The sequence below is a fragment of the Barbatula barbatula genome (assembly GCF_947034865.1).
Source record: "Barbatula barbatula genome assembly, chromosome: 18".
NCBI lineage: Eukaryota > Metazoa > Chordata > Actinopteri > Cypriniformes > Nemacheilidae > Barbatula > Barbatula barbatula.
In genome coordinates, this window is record NC_136781.1 from 4,397,939 (window position 1) to 4,416,195 (window position 18,257).

General features: G+C 38.1%; 2 protein-coding genes across 3 annotated transcripts; one reads left to right on the top strand and one right to left on the bottom strand.

The window, feature by feature from the left end:
- Positions 1 to 7,245: 7,245 nt before the first annotated feature.
- On the bottom strand, positions 7,246 to 14,221 carry dctn4 (dynactin 4). Of its 2 annotated transcripts, XM_079480079.1 has the most exons (14): positions 14,020 to 14,221; positions 13,430 to 13,500; positions 13,054 to 13,232; positions 12,649 to 12,692; positions 12,472 to 12,579; positions 11,941 to 11,961; positions 11,467 to 11,540; positions 11,270 to 11,382; positions 9,602 to 9,711; positions 9,368 to 9,441; positions 9,222 to 9,276; positions 9,031 to 9,138; positions 8,651 to 8,748; positions 7,246 to 8,097 (listed from the first exon to the last, which is right to left on the bottom strand). In XM_079480079.1, the coding sequence occupies exons 1-14, from the start codon at positions 14,200 to 14,202 to the stop codon at positions 7,884 to 7,886; spliced, it is 1,452 nt and encodes a 483-aa protein (XP_079336205.1). In that variant the 5' UTR covers positions 14,203 to 14,221; the 3' UTR covers positions 7,246 to 7,883. The 2 variants fall into 2 exon arrangements, with proteins under 2 accessions (XP_079336205.1, XP_079336204.1); XM_079480078.1 differs by lacking the exon at positions 11,941 to 11,961.
- Positions 14,222 to 15,243: 1,022 nt separating this feature from the next.
- gpx3 (glutathione peroxidase 3) lies at positions 15,244 to 18,069 on the top strand. Its single transcript, XM_079480080.1, has 5 exons — positions 15,244 to 15,443; positions 16,254 to 16,404; positions 16,537 to 16,654; positions 17,012 to 17,111; positions 17,436 to 18,069. Exons 1-5 carry the CDS (start codon positions 15,369 to 15,371, stop codon positions 17,649 to 17,651), a joined length of 660 nt encoding a protein of 219 aa, XP_079336206.1. The 5' UTR covers positions 15,244 to 15,368; the 3' UTR covers positions 17,652 to 18,069.
- The last annotated feature ends 188 nt before the right edge of the window (positions 18,070 to 18,257 follow it).

Sequence of the window (18,257 nt, forward strand, 5' to 3'; positions counted from 1 at the left end):
CCTGCCATAGCCTCGCAGTCATATGGGCATCTCACATTGCATTAATGAATCCAGAGGAGAGATCTTTCTCTCTCTAAACATATTCATGAGCACTGCCGCATCTAAACACCAGCGCATAGGTGACGACGTGTTAGGCTGTCAATAAAAACAGTCCATAGGTTGGGGTAAATCCGATTATTTTAGGTGTGGGAATGGCATGGGGTCACTGGTTCTCCCCACGGGGATGTTATTCACAGGTGGATGGGGGAGCGGGTGACCAAGGTTTCAGCTTTCTGACCCACATGCTGACAAACACACTACATGGGCTTTCACTGGCAGCAAACCAGGCCTGTTAAGACTTTGCAGAATTCATGAGCTAAGCAACTTGAGTTGTATTTTTACTTCTCTTCAATTAGCAGGCAGACAGACGAGGGCAATGGATGGACATAAAATGTGGAGAGGGAAAGAATAAGGGAAAGGCATGGACTTAGAATGCATTCAGAGTTATGTACAGTATTTTATCACAATGTATGTTCCACGTTAGGCTACAAGAACACAGATACAAGAAAAGAAAATGCAGCACGGCCCTCTTTCTGAGTGCACGAGGAGAAGAAATGCTTGGTTTTATTGTTTCAGAAGGTCATGTTGTGATAACCCTCAGCATGGAAATATTTATGCGCTTGGCGGACCATAGAAGAAGAAAACAACTTTTAATAAAAGACCACGGCTGACATTTACTGGCATGTGTTAACATTATTGTGCAAGCTCTGCTAAACAAAAAGACACAGTAATCGCTAGAGAAATCACAGTAATATCAAGATGACATCACAGGCCCTGACTTAAAGGAACAGTTCGCCCTAAAATGAAAATCTGTCTTTATTTACTACTAAAGTTGTTTCAAATCTGTATAAATGTCTTTGTTGTGATGAACACAGAGAAAGATATTTGGACGAAAGTACTACCAAAGTAGTATTTTTTTTAAATCTTTGTAAATTTCATTATTCAGTTAAACACAAAAGAAGATATTTTGAAGCATGTGGGAGAGAAACCAGATCTGGGGCACTTTTGACTACTATACATTTTTTTCCTACTATGGTGGCCCACCTGTTTGTTTCAAGTGTTATTCCAAATATCTTTGTGTTTAATAACAAATAAATGTATGCAGATTTGAAACAACTTGAGGGTAAATGATGAGAGAATATCATTTTTTTAAGGGAACGGTCCCTTTGAACAAACAGTACATAAAAAACATCTCTATGTAAATTGCTGAATGACACATGCACAGCTTTGGCCACATATATGAAGAATATCTTAAGAAAGGCATGTAAATAGTAAACTGGTCCGACTTCCTCGAAAATAAGAAGTGATCCAGCCCTCCTCTGACCTACTTCCAAGTTTCAAACCCACATCCTGCACAAAACCAAAGCATGTCAACTTTGTCAAACACGGTCCAGCCTTCAGCACAGACTAAAAGCAGACGGGCGAATAAAACGCATCTCGGACCCAAAATGAATGCCTAGCCTTTAATTTTCTAGGATTGAAAAGATCGGATCACATTTTACCAGCACAGGAAATAAAATCTTTGAGCTGCTTAGACGGAACGGGAAATGAAACAGAACAACATGGTTTAGGTCTAAAGTCCAACCAAGCACAAAGGATTCATCAAAGCCAGACCCAAACAACCAAAAGCAACGTTGATTCGATCACTCTCACACACTATCCAGAGGCTTGTTTCTTTTGAAGATAAACACAGAGATCATGTTCCATGCATCTTAATATCTGAGGATTACAGAATGATGCTCCAAAAAAGAAAGTGCAGCATTTACCATTCATTTCTATTAAGACCTGGTCTCATTCAAGAACGCAGTATCCGTCTGTAATATTTCCAAAAATATTGCTTGGCTAATCTCATAATAACACAAGCGCACATCTTGAAGCCACGAAGCACACACACGGTTTGCATTTCATCCAAACGTCTCATTGTAAAAGCAGAGAGCTAATCAAATCAAGGCCGGGCACGTGGTTCTACATTCAACCTGTCATTTCCACTGTGCTATTAATATGTTGTTGAAGAAGAAAGAGCCACATCTGGGTCATCTCAAAACCGGGCTATGTCCAACCTCGATAGAAGATCCAGATAATACACCCAAATGAAACTTCAAGACTATGGTAAAAACATCACAGTCCGGAGGACTGGAAAGTGCATTCACATTGAATAGCGTACCGACCACACATCAATGTCATTACCAGCATTAACCACACAAACATGCTTAACTACAACGTCCACTTTTAATCTCTGTGTATTGCTCTCTACTCTTCTTTCAGATGATGTCATAAACAGATTATTTGTTTCATCTCGTTTTTCATCCACTTAAATTATTTAATTTAGGCTTAGAACGCAAACCCAACCTCGTTCCAATTACATGTTATATTGTAGGCTGCATTTAAAACGGCCGCATGCACTCCTTTCTAATAGCCCATAATAAACCACAGTCACCATCTACAATAGGAGAGGATCTATGTAGGATGTGGGGTGGTTTTGGCACCGCCCGGCCTGGAGGGAAGGATGGAGGATGATGGAGGATGTGCCCGTTTTCAGCATCCTTCCACACCCAATGAGCCATGGCAACAAAACAACATGAACCTGCAGAACACAGCCAACAAACAGATGATGACATCTCAAAAGCTGTTTCAATATACAGCAGGGGTTCCCAACTATGTGGTGAACACGAACAGCACATTAGGCTTAAGTAACATATTTTACTGGATATAATTGAGCATTGCTATGAATTTCTAATGGAAAGGTCTAATGGTCTAATTTATAGAATGCATAAATTACAGATTAGTGATTACATAAATACAAATATTTCAGATATTATTTCAAAATCCATACCTGTGTAGTTTAAAGGGATTCAAAAAAGAAATTGATTCCAGATCTGTATGACTTTCTTTCTTCTGCAGGCCACAAAAGAAGATATTTTGAAGAACGTTGGTAACCAAACTACATTGACCCCCATTCACTTCCATTCTGGACACAAAACCACCAAGCCATTTCTCAAAATAACTTCTTTCATGATTCACAGAAGAAAGTAAGTCACACATGTTTTTGAATGATAAGTCTGAATTATGACAAATTTTTATTTTGGTGGATCGATCCATTTAAGTAGGCTTTAGGATACACAAAATCTGTGTCCACATTTACCCGAGCAAAAATGTCTGAGGCGTTTAAACTCTTTTCCAGAAATCCACAACCAATGTCAGACTTGACTTCTCAGCTTTATGTTCTTCATGAGAAATTCCTATAGGGGTTCACACGGAGCAGCAGTTCACAGGTTTGCTGATACTGCCGTGCTGTTGGACACGTAACGGTCACGCGGACAGACGAGCGCTTAAAGAAAACAGTGAGTTTGGGCGACTGGCTGCATGTGTGATGGTTTCAGGCAGAGCAGAGCGAGTCTTTCTCACATTCTAACTTTTCACCAAACTCTCCAAAATCAACATTCCACCACAAGCTGAAAGAACGAGGGCTGTTATAATTATAAGCAAGCCTGGATTTCACAGGTCTGGCTCTGTTATACGGCTCAGTGACTGAAGACATTTGTCTGTGTAGACATGGTCAACTACCTGTAATCAGTCAAATGATGGTCCGGTGAACAGACGTGATGAATTGGGTTCTCTTGCTAACATGAAGTACTGTGCCATAACAGAAAGAGTGAAAATAAGGCCTTGTAAAACGTTGGCACATTTATGGGGGATGTGGGTTTGAATCATGCTTGCAACACTGATGTGCCTTGCTCTTGTACTTATTTCCTGTAGTATTGTGTAATTTCGTTAAACATTAAAAAACGATAAAACTTAAATAAAAATAAGTCACAATTAAAGCGAAATAAAATATTAAGGAATATAAATTAAGAATACATGAAAAATACATCAACTCACAGCTGACTTCTTAGCCATTTAGTTTTAAGGTCCAATCAGAGTTTAAGATTGCTTTTGTAGATGATGTCATGGTGGAAATGTTCAGGCATCTGTCAGCTCAGTGGAATCTAACTGGAAGTTAAAGGGATAGTCACCCCAAAATAAAATGATGTCATCGTCCATTTACTTTCATGTCATTCAAAACCAATATGAATTTTTATTCTGTGGAACATTAAAGAAGATATTTTGAGAAATGTCTTAGTGGTTTTGTCCATACAATAAACATCAATGTTGTCTGGTAACCAACATTCTTTCAAATATATTTGTGTTCTGTAGAAATTTTTGAAAAATTGAGTGAGCTTGCAAAACTATGTGAACTTTGTGAAAGTGATTATTACTTCGAAAAGACAAGAGATACATTTCAATGTGTGTAAATGCCTTGTTTATACATCTTTATAAAATCTTCCTAACCATTATTTGCGGAAACCGGTCACTCATCAGAACATTAAACAAGTTCTTACCATGACTTTCTATGCAAACATTTTTCCTTTTCTTGAAGGTTTCCAAGTGCCCACCATCAAAAGATTTCAAGCTTCATTTCCGCTGCGCACGGAATAGAAAGCTGAAGATTTCTGGCCTAAATGTGCACTTGAAATCGTCCAAAGCGGTTTCACAGGTCAGAACGTAACTGGGGCTTCACGTGAAAATCTGTCATCTCCAGTACAAAAGGCCTTTAAACAGCGCATAATGGCAACGAGGTACATTACCCTTGCAGTAAAACATGACATATAGGTTTAACAGTAAAAGAATTCCGGAAAAGGAGAAACACCCGGATGTGTCTAATGCTGCCCAGAGGAATCATTAGTGAGTTATACCAGCGCCTCTCCAAACATCCTCCGGGTTATCCTTTACACAGACGTAGATGCACAGTAGAAGATATCTGACACATCATTCATCAAATCTCTCTGTGGGGCGTTCAATTACAAAGTCCCAGAAAACCAGTCTTAAGAGTTCTTAGGGTTTATCATAGTAGACGGAGATTTTTAGTGTGGCCGTTTTCGACTTTTATGAGAGGTCGGCTGGGCTTTAGACAAACAGTACTTAAAGCGTCACATGTGTAAAGTCAGTCACATACAGTATATGCTACAAAACCAGACATGTTGGTTGTTAACAGGTCAGATTTAAATGCTACACAGATCGTGTAAAAGTGATTATGTACTGTGTGTTTGTATTAAAGTGATAAAGTAACAAATCCACAGGCTTTACAGTCATGCCCTTTTGCTTTACTGTCATTTCATATATGACACGTAATAAAAGCATGACAATGGATGGATCATTTTGACAGTTTTGCTCATATAATACAGCAATGTGAATGCAATGTGGATGGACATCAACACTTTCAACCTATTAAAGGTCCAGTGTATACAATTTAGCGGCATGTTATGAATTGCGGTGATGTTATGAATTGCAACCGATGGCTAACTCCTTCCCCCTCGACACAGGCCAATTATGTCGTCACCTTTTCAGCCTCTTTGCCAAAGGAGATAATGTGTTTACGAAGTGCTCTGTAGGGCAGTTTGTCCATTAGGGCTACCGTAGAAACAACATGGCGCATTCCAATTAAGAAATAGCTAATTTGAAGGTAATAAAAACAAAACGCATCAATATGTAACGTCTTTATACACCTCTGAAGACATATGTACATTATTTAGCATTTTTGTCACTAAATATTACACGCAGCACCTTTAAAAGTGACATATCAAGATGAATCAGATGGAAGTTACGTCAACACAAACTTATCTTTAATGGATCAGATACTTTTAAGTGACTTTCCTCACACGACTTCAAACACAAACGTGATCTGGATTCACTGGGTCACACATACACGTTATGATGATGAAGACTCACACAAAGCTACTGCTTCCTCTTCTTAATAGAGCTATACTTTAAGATGATTATCTGTGAGACAAGTAGACAAAACACATCTGGTTACTGTTCTAAAAATATGCAAGTACCCGGAAAATCTAGATTTCTATATCCGCATCATCTACTGTGAGCGCTACAGCCGTGCCAATGTCAACAGTCCAGAGGAGTACTGGAGTTTGCCAATTACTGTTAGGGCTGACTTCATTTTTGTATTCGGTCTCTCAAGAACAATTGCTGGACTGTTACAACTATTAGACCATCTGCAAAAAAATTCTAATCAGGTGTGCTGAAATGTGTACCTGTACGCTATCATAACAGTGCAGGAAATGCTGGAACTATGACATCATTCCCAATACACTGTGGGATATTGTGTAATGTGTAAAAAACAGGGTGAACGTTTTACCAGACAGGACAGAGTTTCAATCGTTCCATTAACTAAAGTCAACACATTCCTGGCTTGGACTGTTTTCAGTAGGCAAGAGCATTAAGGACTGTGGCAAGTTTATACATTGGATACAGGTTTTCTAATTTTTTTCTAAACAGCTTCTAATTTGATGTATAGGAGTTATAAGTCAAACATAGTATTGCAAAGATAAAGATATAGTTTTAAAACCGTACAGGCTCATTTAAGTGCTTACTTTTTAGTTTACCACGTTGTGTAAGACTGCCATCTAATGGGCAAACACTGAATAGAGGAGATAGTAAAGTCATATTTTCTAAAGATTTTATATTTAGTATAAAATATTTAATATTAATTCTATATTATGATAATATATTATATTCTATATAGATTTTTTAAAGGAATAGTTCAAAGGCATCCAAAATAAACACACTGCTAACATTTACTTCAATTTATTTGGTTTAATACCTGTAAAATGTTCTTTTTTATGGAACACAAGACACAAAGCCGAATGTTAGCAACAGACAGCCCAAATGACAAATATATGAAGAATGATTAAACAACAAATCTCAAAATGTTCTCATTGTGTTCCATAAAAGAGTAGATTTAGAATAGTGGGTTTCTTTTTTTGGGGGTCTTTTATTCAACCTCTTGTCATTTCAAACCTGTTTTACCTTTTATCGCAGAACACAAAAGAAGATATTTTAAATAAAGTTGGTAACCGAACAGCGCCAGCACCTATTCACTTCGATTGTATTGACACAAACCTGATGCAAGTGAATGGGTGCTGGTTAACAACATTCTTCAAAATATCTTCTTTTGTGTTTTTCAGAAGAAAGAAAGCAAATGGGTTTGAAATGACAAGAGGGTGAGTAAATGATGACAGAATTTTTACTTTTGGTTAAACAATGACTAAATTAATCTGATCACTGTTTTGAATATTGTGAAGGTGTCGCCATAACTTCTTTGGTGGTTAAAGAAATAATGAGTAGTAATAAAATAATCCAGTGGAAAAATACCAATTGACAAAATTATTATACTTTATTGACCAAAGTCGGTCAACCATACTTTACGGAGGTCATATTACAAACTAGACAAGGACTTACAGCTATCGTGTTGAGACAGATGCACCGGCTCACCATATAATCGAAAAACTAGCATGGTTCACATCAAATAACCTTGTCTCACTAACTGTGTGCCACACACATGCAGGTAACATCGATTTACTGTAAATAAAAAATATTAAATTAACACAGTACTTGGATGAAGCATTTATCTACACGTCTTTATTAACACTGAGAGCTACAGCTCTGCTCAGAGTAAAACTGGAGTTGATTCTGTGAATTATAACAGTTAGTGATGTCGCTTGTGACCGCATGCATTTAAACACACCAGCAGAGGCCGCTTGAAAGAGACGGACAGCACAACTAGAAGCAAGTGTAGGCGTAGTGTGTGTACTGATGAGTAACTGTTACTGTAAGTGCCTGATATTTACACTCACTTCATCAGGATGGGAATTGTCTTCATGAGTAAAACAGAAGTTTGTGGGTGTTATCTTATTCATATTATATCACTAAGCCTGTTTGACAGTGTGTCCTTTGATATTTGTGTGGGTGGGTGTGTGTGTGTGCATTCCCTAGTGTACTTATGTGTTATTTTCTCAAATTGCCATGGGGCCCAGGCTAAGCTCCACATGGTGCGTGAGCCAGATGGCCTCACTGGTGGCTTCCCCCTCCTCGGTGGGTCTGATCGGAGCAGCGAGGTTCCTGAAGTCATGCCGGAGTTTGAAGGCCACGGTGACATCGCCCTCCTCCTTCTGCGGAACCACTTTGATGAAGAAGCCGATCTTGTTGGATTTCCTGAAGGCTACCACACTGAAGACCCAAAATACCAGATTGTTAAAAACTGAATCTCTATTGAGAACATCTGAAGCATAATGTTTAAAGGGATCCTGTTATCATTTACTCACCCTCACATGGTACCAATCCATTTAAAATGTCTTTGTTCTGCTGAACACAAATGAAGATATTTGGAAGAATGCAAGTAATCTCATACCCCATTTACTGCAGTAGTAGATAAATTATATACTATTGGAGTCAATGGGGGATGAGGTCTGTTTGGTTACTGACATTCTTCTAAATATCTTCCTTTATATTTAGCGGAACCAAAAATTGTATACAGGTTCGGAAATAAACGTTTCGTAAATATGTTAACTCCTTCGACAAAGAAGTGAAAACATTTGAATCCTTTGTCAGCCACCTAAGAACTTCAAAAGGGAGGGGTGGAGTGAGCCATCAGTTTCAATTCACAACCTCACCGCTAGATGCCGCTAAATTTCAAACACTGAACCTTTAATAAATAAATAGACAGAGGCTGTCTCTTATAAGACTTTCTAGCATCCATTAGCAGATAAGAGGTGCTTCTTACTCTGGGTCATCTTGAAAATCCTGAGGTTCTGCCAATTCATCATATTCAGCGGCAGCATCTTTCCCTGCCAGGACCAGCTCCATTTTAGGCACCAGAATCTATTAAAACAGTACCATACAACAATTAGTTCCAATGCTAAAAACTGACTTGATAAAATTAATTCCACAGCCTTTTTTGGGACCCTCATTGATTTCTATTACTTATTTCAATGTTTATCTGTCGTGTTTCATCCCTTCGGCTGGCTTGAGAACTTAAGTCAGATAAAAACAATATGCGTCTAATTTAAAAGCCAAAGAGCAAACATCACACATTTCTTTCTTCAGCAGCTGTCTTTAGAGTGAAAAAATACTTATTAGCAGACCATGGGAGAAGCGTATCACCTTGGCAGTGCTGTAAATATCATCTGGGTCGGCCTCATCGCAGGTGTACAGAGACACATGGGTGATGTTTTCAACAGGGTTGGTCAGGGTGAGCAGAACTTGACTTTCCTGTTTCAAATAATATCCAAAATTCAACCTTCGCTGTTTCAAGATCGTAGAACTTAAACTGTATCGACATGAACAGTACTTGCCTTCATATGTCGCAAGTTTGGAATGGACATGATTCTCACTTCAGGAATGTAGCTCCTGCCAAGCAGAACAAAACAAATCAGACGTTTCAGTAAATAAAAACTCTAGGAACAACAAATAACAAGCCGTGCACAAACACATGACTTACACTGCCACAAGCTGGATTTTGAACTTTATCGAGGTTGGGTTAAACTCTGGTTTGCTCAGATTGTGCTCACATTTCTGAAATTAAGAAGCAGAATAGTAAATGCAGCATAGCCTATAACAGGCAAATATTATTATGAAATCAATCATGCTAAAGTGAAAATAAATCGGAATGATTAAGATCAGTGTTTCAACAGCGTTGTTTATGTGGAGAGAAAAAGTTTGGACGTGTACAGACCCTGCAGCGCAGAGAGCGTTTCATCAGCAGATGTTTGTGTCTGGGATGGAGCTGTGATGCTCCTGCCGGCTGAAAATCAGGCTGTAACAGCCTCTGCCGAAGAGCCGTCACTGCATTTAAAAAGTCACATTAAGTTGGCGTGAACCGCTCGTTACGGTTAGACATTATAGTTTTGCACTTATAAGCACGGAGCTAGTTGATAGCGGTTTGATCCGTGGCCCATTCAATTCGTTCAGGCTTTGTTTTGCTAATCGAGAAGGCGTGTTCGGCTCTATTCTGTTCACGCTAACCTCAACACATACTGAACCTCTGCTTTCATTTCCTTGTATACTAATATCACGTGACTCCAGTTTATTCCTGTACTCCACCACAGATAGTGCTCTCGCCCGAGACGTAAGGCACTCTCACGCGCGTCCCATTCACATCTCCACTTCTACACCTCTGACTCTCTCTGTGGGTCTCTGTAACTGCCAGTCAGCTGTGAACAAGACAGACTTCATCCATGCTTTTGCAAGCCGGTCTGACATTCACATTCTAGGTCTTACTGAGACATGGTACCACAGATAACATTAAAGTCACACCTCTTCACACTTCTAACCACTTCTTCATCACTTTCAACATGCTCCTTCGTACATGCGCTACACCTACGCCACCACCTGCTTATTTCAGACGTAACCTTTGCTCAGATTTACATCTCATTTCACCCAGACGATACCACTGTAGCAGCATTTTTGACAAATGGGCAAAACCTGGGACAGTGGCAAATGTATTATTATTTCTTTTATTATTTTTTTTAATTAGCATTTGAGGTGAAAGTAATTAGTCTTTTATAAAATATGTTTTAATACCTAATACTTAATACTGACCCATATACAGTATATGTATTCACTAGAGTCACACATCTCACTCAAATTCACACATCATTTATCTGTCATTGTGCAGTAGTACCATACAACGAAATTTGCTTGTGCATCCTCGAAAACAATATTCACTTTCATATACACACTCACACAATAAATAAAGTATAAAAAATATAAAACAATAACAGGGCATCCAACATTACTCTGAAGTCCCATTGCATAAAGTCCCTATCTATAAAGTGCAACTGTGCTGACTGGGTGGTAGTGGTGTATGATTGTTCAGTTCTACGATGGCTCTTGGGATAAAAGTATAAATAGAATAAGCAGTTTATATAAATATTAAAATTAATCTACATATAGAATGAAAGCTTGCAAGCAAAGTAAAAGGTATATGATGTAGGAAATAGGCCTAGGCCTACAAGATTTGCAGTGTGTGTAAATAGTTATTTTATTCATTCATTGTTGTTATATTCAACTGTATTTCGGTACACAGGTAAAGTGCTGCTCTGTGGTGAATTGTCATATCCTTGTCCTCATTTTTATGGGCGGGGGGGTAGGGTTACTTCGGTATACCTCCCTGAAATGACTTTTTGCAGGTTGGGATGTCTGTATACTTTAACAGTAGCCCAGTGGTTAAGACATTTTTCAGGGTTTCAGATGTTATTATGGCTAAGGATAACCCTGATTTACATAGCTTCCAACATCCCCTATGACACTTGTGTATCACCACATAACCCTGTCCAAGCATTTAAAAGACTGAATGTGTGGAATAAACAAACAGTATTTTGGCAGAAGGGATGAAACCAACCTTCAGGGAGGTTGATAGGACGGGTGTAATAGTCCTCGGGTAAGGGCTCGACTTCATCCAGAGCCTGTGCTGGCTCGATATTAATCTCCTTTTGATCCTCTCCCTCTTTTAGTCTAAAAACAAAAATGCATACAGGCAAAAAATCTAAAAACATTCATTGTGCATACATTTTTCAGGGCATGAACAAGTATACTCACGAAAGACCGTAGAGAGCACTGATCGGAGCTCCAGATCTCTGTCTCTGTAGCCTGGTTCCCAGGCCATACTTCTCCTTTCAGATAAACATGCAAAGCACATCAGTTCAGGCACTTGTCAAAACTTAAAGCCTCGTCTGTGTGTCTGTGACACTATGATGGTGTGTTTACTAGTAATAGTTAAGGGCATATGCACAACTTTCCCATTCTCGCTAAATAATTTTTCTAAATAAACTAAATAATACAGTTGGTAAAACAATCTGAACCTTTAAAATACTTAAACTGCAGCTCAAACTAATTTAAAATATCCCCATATAAACAAAGGATCAATTGTGCAGAGAATTCCAAGTAGCAACAGTGATGCTCATGTGATCTTTCATTAACAGATTGGTATGCTGTACTGATGACAGGATTGAGGGTGCGAAACCAAAGAAGTTAAATGCAGTGTTACTGTAAGAAATGTGGGGAAAAACTCACCACCACGTGAATAGTGTGTTGCTGGAGAGGGGTATAAAATATCAAAAATATCGACGTGCACAAGCAAAGGAAAAGAGAGAGAAAGAATCAAGTGAAACAAGTGCATTCAAGCAAACAAAGTTCCTGTTCGAGACCCAAGGAAACCACAAGGTTTTCCTCAATATTCAAGACATGCAGCTCAATGTGTTATAAAAGGCAATATACATTACAGGGTTAGAAATGAACCATCTGAATAAATGCGATAAATATTAAAGATCTTAAATAGCTCAAAGTATCATTTCTGACCCTGTTAAAATTAGTAAATTATGTATTTAATAGATTAAAGCCAACATCAATGCAAGCAAAAAGAAATGCATACAAATATTTGTTGTGGTTTGTTTTTGTAAAATAATTTTTTTTATTATTATTTATTAAAATCTTATATAGAAATCGAAAACAAACAAGCAATTCACTTTTATATAAAAGGACACAATTTGACACACCCGATTGCAGGTTACTAGGGTGTTTCTGAACAGTGGTGTGAGTGTATACCGAGAATGCCTGAGGCATGAAAGGGCGTCTTCTAGCCAACTTCTTCCTGTCTCTCTCCAGCTTTTCTCTTTGGGCCAGCTGTTGGTAATACTCAATCAACTTGTTGATCTAATAAGAGAACACATCATGGTCACATATTTGTTGAAAACTTAATAAATTTAAGAGGCATACACATACCCTTTGAGTGTGAGGATTCTCAGGTTCCTGCCATCCTCCACTGGCTAAAATAAAAACAATGACATGGTTTTAATACTACTTAATAACTCTATTGTGCACAATATTATGCCATTTACGGTGACAGTTTACTATTTAAAGGGACAGTTCACCTAAACGTTAACACTTTTACCCACCATATTGTGGGGGGAAACGACACAATATTGTTCCCTATAGGAATAGGGAGTAGGGACTGACACTATCATAAACTCTAATTATCTTCTCTGGTGTTCCAAAGAAAACCAACTTTGTTGGAACCCACGAGGGTGAGTAAATGATCAAGAGAATTTTAATTTTGGATCGAATGTTAAATATTTTACCACACCGCTGGCACATGCCCACGTAAGCACAAAAAGTGGAGGGACCCACCAACAGATTTGTCAGCCATGCCTACATCTCTTGAGGTCCATCGACAGAACCCACAAGCCAAGTAATAGGCCTTCTTCATCGTGGTCTTGCTTGGGTCATCGGGCAGTGGTGCTGGGATGTTGGTGGCTCGTGTGGAGAGGGTGTGCATACAGCACGGGCAGTCAAAGCAGTTGGCACACCTAAAATCAACATATTGTACAGCAATTAACAGATAATGTGCTTTAATAGATAATGTAATCCATCTGAACAACAGTCGATTCAGTCATTATATGTCATTCTCAACATCTACGTGGAAAAGGTGAATCCGATCATTCATGACATAGAAAAACATGTATGTTATTGACAGATACAAGATATTTATATGGCTGGTGTTTACCTGTTCTTTTTGAGCTTGGCCTCAGCTGATGGCATGTTCTCCAAACAGCTGGGACAGAAGTGGGAATCGACCTATATGAAGAAAAGACAAATGTTCTTCTGCACAGTATCCCTGAAAACATTTATTTGTATAGATTGTATTGTACAGGAGGGCTAAAATAAAACGGGTTTATTATTTAAGTTACAACATGATTTGTCTTGACAGGGTGTGGTAGGTGCTATGCCATCGAAATAACAAGAATAGAAACAAATAGACATCAACACGATATTTTAGAGCCTTTATTAAGCTTTTAATGCGCGTACACGGCAGAAAAATAAGGTATACGTATTGATTCAAATCGAATTTCTCGCTAAATTAGCATTTAGCTTATGCAGTGTAGCCAATCCCACAACATGTGGGCGGTACGATACGTGACCGGTAAAACAACCAATTGAATAACTCCACTGCCATCTATGTAATGACTGATGCATAAACTAGCCAATCAAGATCGAAAAGACTGTCCAGGGGCGGGTTTAGGACTGTCATCAAGAGCCCGTTAGTTCGAGTTTAGCACGACTGACATCCATTGTTGTAAACCAGACGTTACTTACTTCATGTGACACGCATTCCAGTGATCGCAGTTCACTGCAATAACGGCAAAAATACAACTGAGAGAGCGGCGATCGAATTTTCTTTTCTCCTCGGACGAGATAAAGCACTTTATCCGGCTGCAGCAACGTCGCCATTTCTGCCCGACTTCCTCCTACACACGCAAGTGTTGCGTGAGACGTCATTACGTATTTTCTGCTTTTTCTCAATGGCGCCCCTGCTGTTGCAAAATAAAAGTTCATTCATTGCTGTTACAGACATCATTTGGAGTCTTTTTAGTTTCATACATATTATTAACATATCTAACAAATAAAGAGTTTTTTTATTGTATTATCATGTTTTTATTGTGTTAGTTAGCTATATTTTGTGAGTTATTATTAATAGACCAACTGCAGTTTGATTTATATTTATTGGAATGAACAATAAAAAACATGATTTTTGACCAATTATTATTAGTTATCTCCTTTTGGAACCAAACTCTTCAAATTATCCTCAATAATAATGTTGCACAATGTGTCATGGGTCGTACACTTTTATTAGGGTTTTATTTGTTCATAATAAAGGACATATCTGCTGATAAAAATCCTATATGAGTGACTTGCTGTGCAAACTGATTCAAACAAAATAGACATTCTTCTGTTGACAGCTTTAAAGGATAAAATTATTTGTTCCTGTAGTTGTAGGCTAGTACACTTCTTCTAGATTCACTGTAGGCCAATGTGAAGCGGTTAGTTAGTATTTTCCCAAAACATATTCCACAGACCGGTCTCACTTTGCTTCATGCATCAACTATACAATGAATTATAGACCTTTAATACAAATAAAAAGATAATATAAGCTATATGGAAGCTTCGGGCAATATATATCAGAAGTTGGACACATTACAGCTGCCACACATATTTTAAAAGATACTGTAAGATAAAGACAAAATAATTACAGTTCTCTATAATCAAAAGTTGTAGTGTAGCCTACCTGGAGCAAATATATTCCCTTAGGTAGTGAAACTGTTCGCATGCATATCAAACAAGCTTTCATGACTTCATGACATGATATCAGTGTTGGAAATGAGTTGTTGAAAGACTGTTGACAAAAATAACTGTGATTATATCTCAAGCAAATAACTGCAAGGCATTTTTAGCCTCACGTTATAATTTGATATAATGTATTTAATTAACAATTAGATTTGGGTAAGACAGTAATACACTGCACATGTGTATTAAATAAATATATGTGAAGAGGCTGGTGATGTTTTGGATTGGCTGCCTGCGTCACTCATGTTATTTATCTTCAGCACAGCGACACGACACATTCAGACGCTACAGACTCCCGGAGGGAACAACACATCACCTTCATGGGGAACATACAGATCCCCTGGAGCTCCCTTTTGCTGGTGGCTCTTCTACACAGTGGACTGTGCGACACACGGGTAAAGAATAATTTAACTATGTTCGGTCAATTTGAGCAAAATATAGTGTATTGTTATATTCCGTTATTCAAAGCGAACTAATCCTATCAATATAGATTATTTGAAGAAGGCATATTTATAGTATTTTATATTATATTCTAACATGGACGAATTATCGGACGTCAACGTGTTTGCACGTCACAACGAATAAATCTAACAATCATGAAACTCATCTTATATAATGGATGCGAAAAGCGTGTTATTGAAACAATGGCATTAGGACACGTGTATAATGTAAAGTAAGTGCGCATTTTCATCATGCGATAGCAGGTGGAGCTGGTTGCCACAGAAACCGACAGGGAAAGAAATAAATGAGACAAGAAACATTGATTCTGCATCTGGTAAATTAACAGAAATGCTGTTTTGCAACCCACTAACTTACCAACCAGTAATGGCAAGTAGGTAAATATTGACTTAACCTTGTCGAGCAGAATATAGCAGAACTGCAACTTCAATGTTTGAATCGTTTTTTAAATATTTGTTTTCTGGGAAGTGGATAACTAGTCTATCATATAGCCTCTCAATATAATAATGGTTTGTATTTTTAGTTTTTGCTGTATTTATATATTTTGGTTGTGTATAGTCAAATACTGTTTTCTTTAACTTCAACTTTAACATATGTCTGTTCTTTGATGGGGAGTGCTGTATTGCACAACATTTAAAACACAAAGGTCACGACAAAGTAGCCTTTTATATTATTAATCTTAAATTCATTTATTTTAATTCCTTGAGCTCTTAATTTGGCATAATGGACATTTGTGTTTTTCTTAGGTTTGTGACCCAGGTGTGAGTGACACCATTTTCAACTATGGGGCAAAAACAGTAAATGGGACGCAATACATCCCATTGTCTGATTATGCTGGGAAGCATGTCCTCATTGTCAACGTGGCAACCTACTGAGGACTAACTTACCAGTATGTTGGTAAGCATGTTTCCATGTTACTCATGTATTGGTGTACATACACATTGTACACACACACTTTCTCATGATTGCACAACTCACACAGCAAACAGTAAATCTGTTTTAAGAAAAATGTGCTGTTTTGCTTTTTAGAACTGAATGCACTACATAAGGAGTTACGGGATGCTGGATTCACCATCCTTGGGTTTCCCTGCAACCAATTTGGCCAACAGGAGCCGGGAAAAAATAATGAAATTCTTTCTGGTTTAAAGTGAGTTTTTTTAATTCAGGGCAGTTCAGTAAATATGGTTGTGAAGCACAAAAGAATACACAGTTTTTAAAACGGATCTTGCAATTGTGTTATGAAAGAATACCAAAAGATAAATGATTCAGCAGTTTATATATACAAAAGGTTATCATTGATCTAAAGCCAAAACTGTCTTAACTGTAGGCAGTATGCAATTACCATCCATCATCTACTTTAAATTACTGCACATATCATATATCCAGAACCTAAAGCCTCTTTTCTTGGATGATATCTGAAGCCCACTTTTTAGTCCACGGGGGTCTTAATCCATGTATTATAGACAGGACCCGTGCTGAAACAAATTTCTACTTGTCTTCATAGACATGTCCGTCCAGGCAATGGATTTGTTCCAAACTTTCAGTTATTCGAGAGGGGGGATGTGAATGGAAACGATGAACAGGCCCTTTTCACATTTTTAAAGGTTGGTCGTTGCTCATTAAACACAATTAATACAGTTTTAATGCAACACAATTTAATTCAATGAAAATATCAAGCTGATAAAATGTGTAGAAGAATTAGGATCGAACACATTCTTAAAAAAAGGTCCTTCGTGATGCCATAGATTCATTTTAGGCTGAACGTTTCCATTAAGAACCTGTTTCACAAAAGATTCTTTAGATTCTTTAATAAGAAATAGTTAGTTTGTTTTAAAAATGCACTCTTTATATTTCATATTATCAGTTTTTTTATTAAATATATACTAATGAACTAATGACGTATTTACCAAATCCTTTCCGTCTTTCAGAATGCTTGCCCACCTGTAGGAGACAGCTTTGGCAACCCAACGAACAGATTGTTTTGGGAACCTCTCAAGACCAATGACATCAAGTGGAACTTTGAGAAGTTTCTCGTGGGGCCAAATGGCAAACCTGTAATGAGATGGTTTCCCAGAGTAAATGTGTCTGAAGTAAGAGCAGACATCCTGAAATACTTCAGTCAGCTTGTTCAAAGGGCTGTTTAACTATAAAACCCATAACAGTGGATGTCATTTTATGTTCCTCTCTCTCCCTCCATCTCCAGTCAAAACCCATTACTTGTAGCAAGAGCACATGTGGCCAAGTTTTAATATGTAAACCTCTGCAAATATGACAATTTGTTTTTAAAAGCATTCAGCAGGTCAATGGATCAGTTTGGAGAGTGGGCATGTGGATGAAGTTAAGGCTTGAAAACAGACACTCTGTGGTGCCTTACCTGAAACTGAGGGCCGTTGAGCAGTTCTTTAGTGCATTCAGACTGCTCTCCGGTACCTTTCAGTCACGCCTCATCTCCTGAACAATCTGTTGAACCTGCTGCTGCCTATCTGGATGTTCAGCAAATAAAGATAGAATGCAAAAAATGAAATGGTGTGCTTTGATGAATGCATGCCATGACCGGCCGTCAAATTTTCGTTGGTGTGTTGTTTGATGATATCTTTGCTGAACCTTTGGTAGCATTTCCTGCACTTATTTTGAGATCCAATCTACATTATGCATTTAAAATAGGTTAAATTAAGGCCTAAGTGCAGAGATTATTCAGAGTTTGGGAAACAGGGCTCGTGGCGATTCCTGCAGTTTCCGCGCAGGCTTCG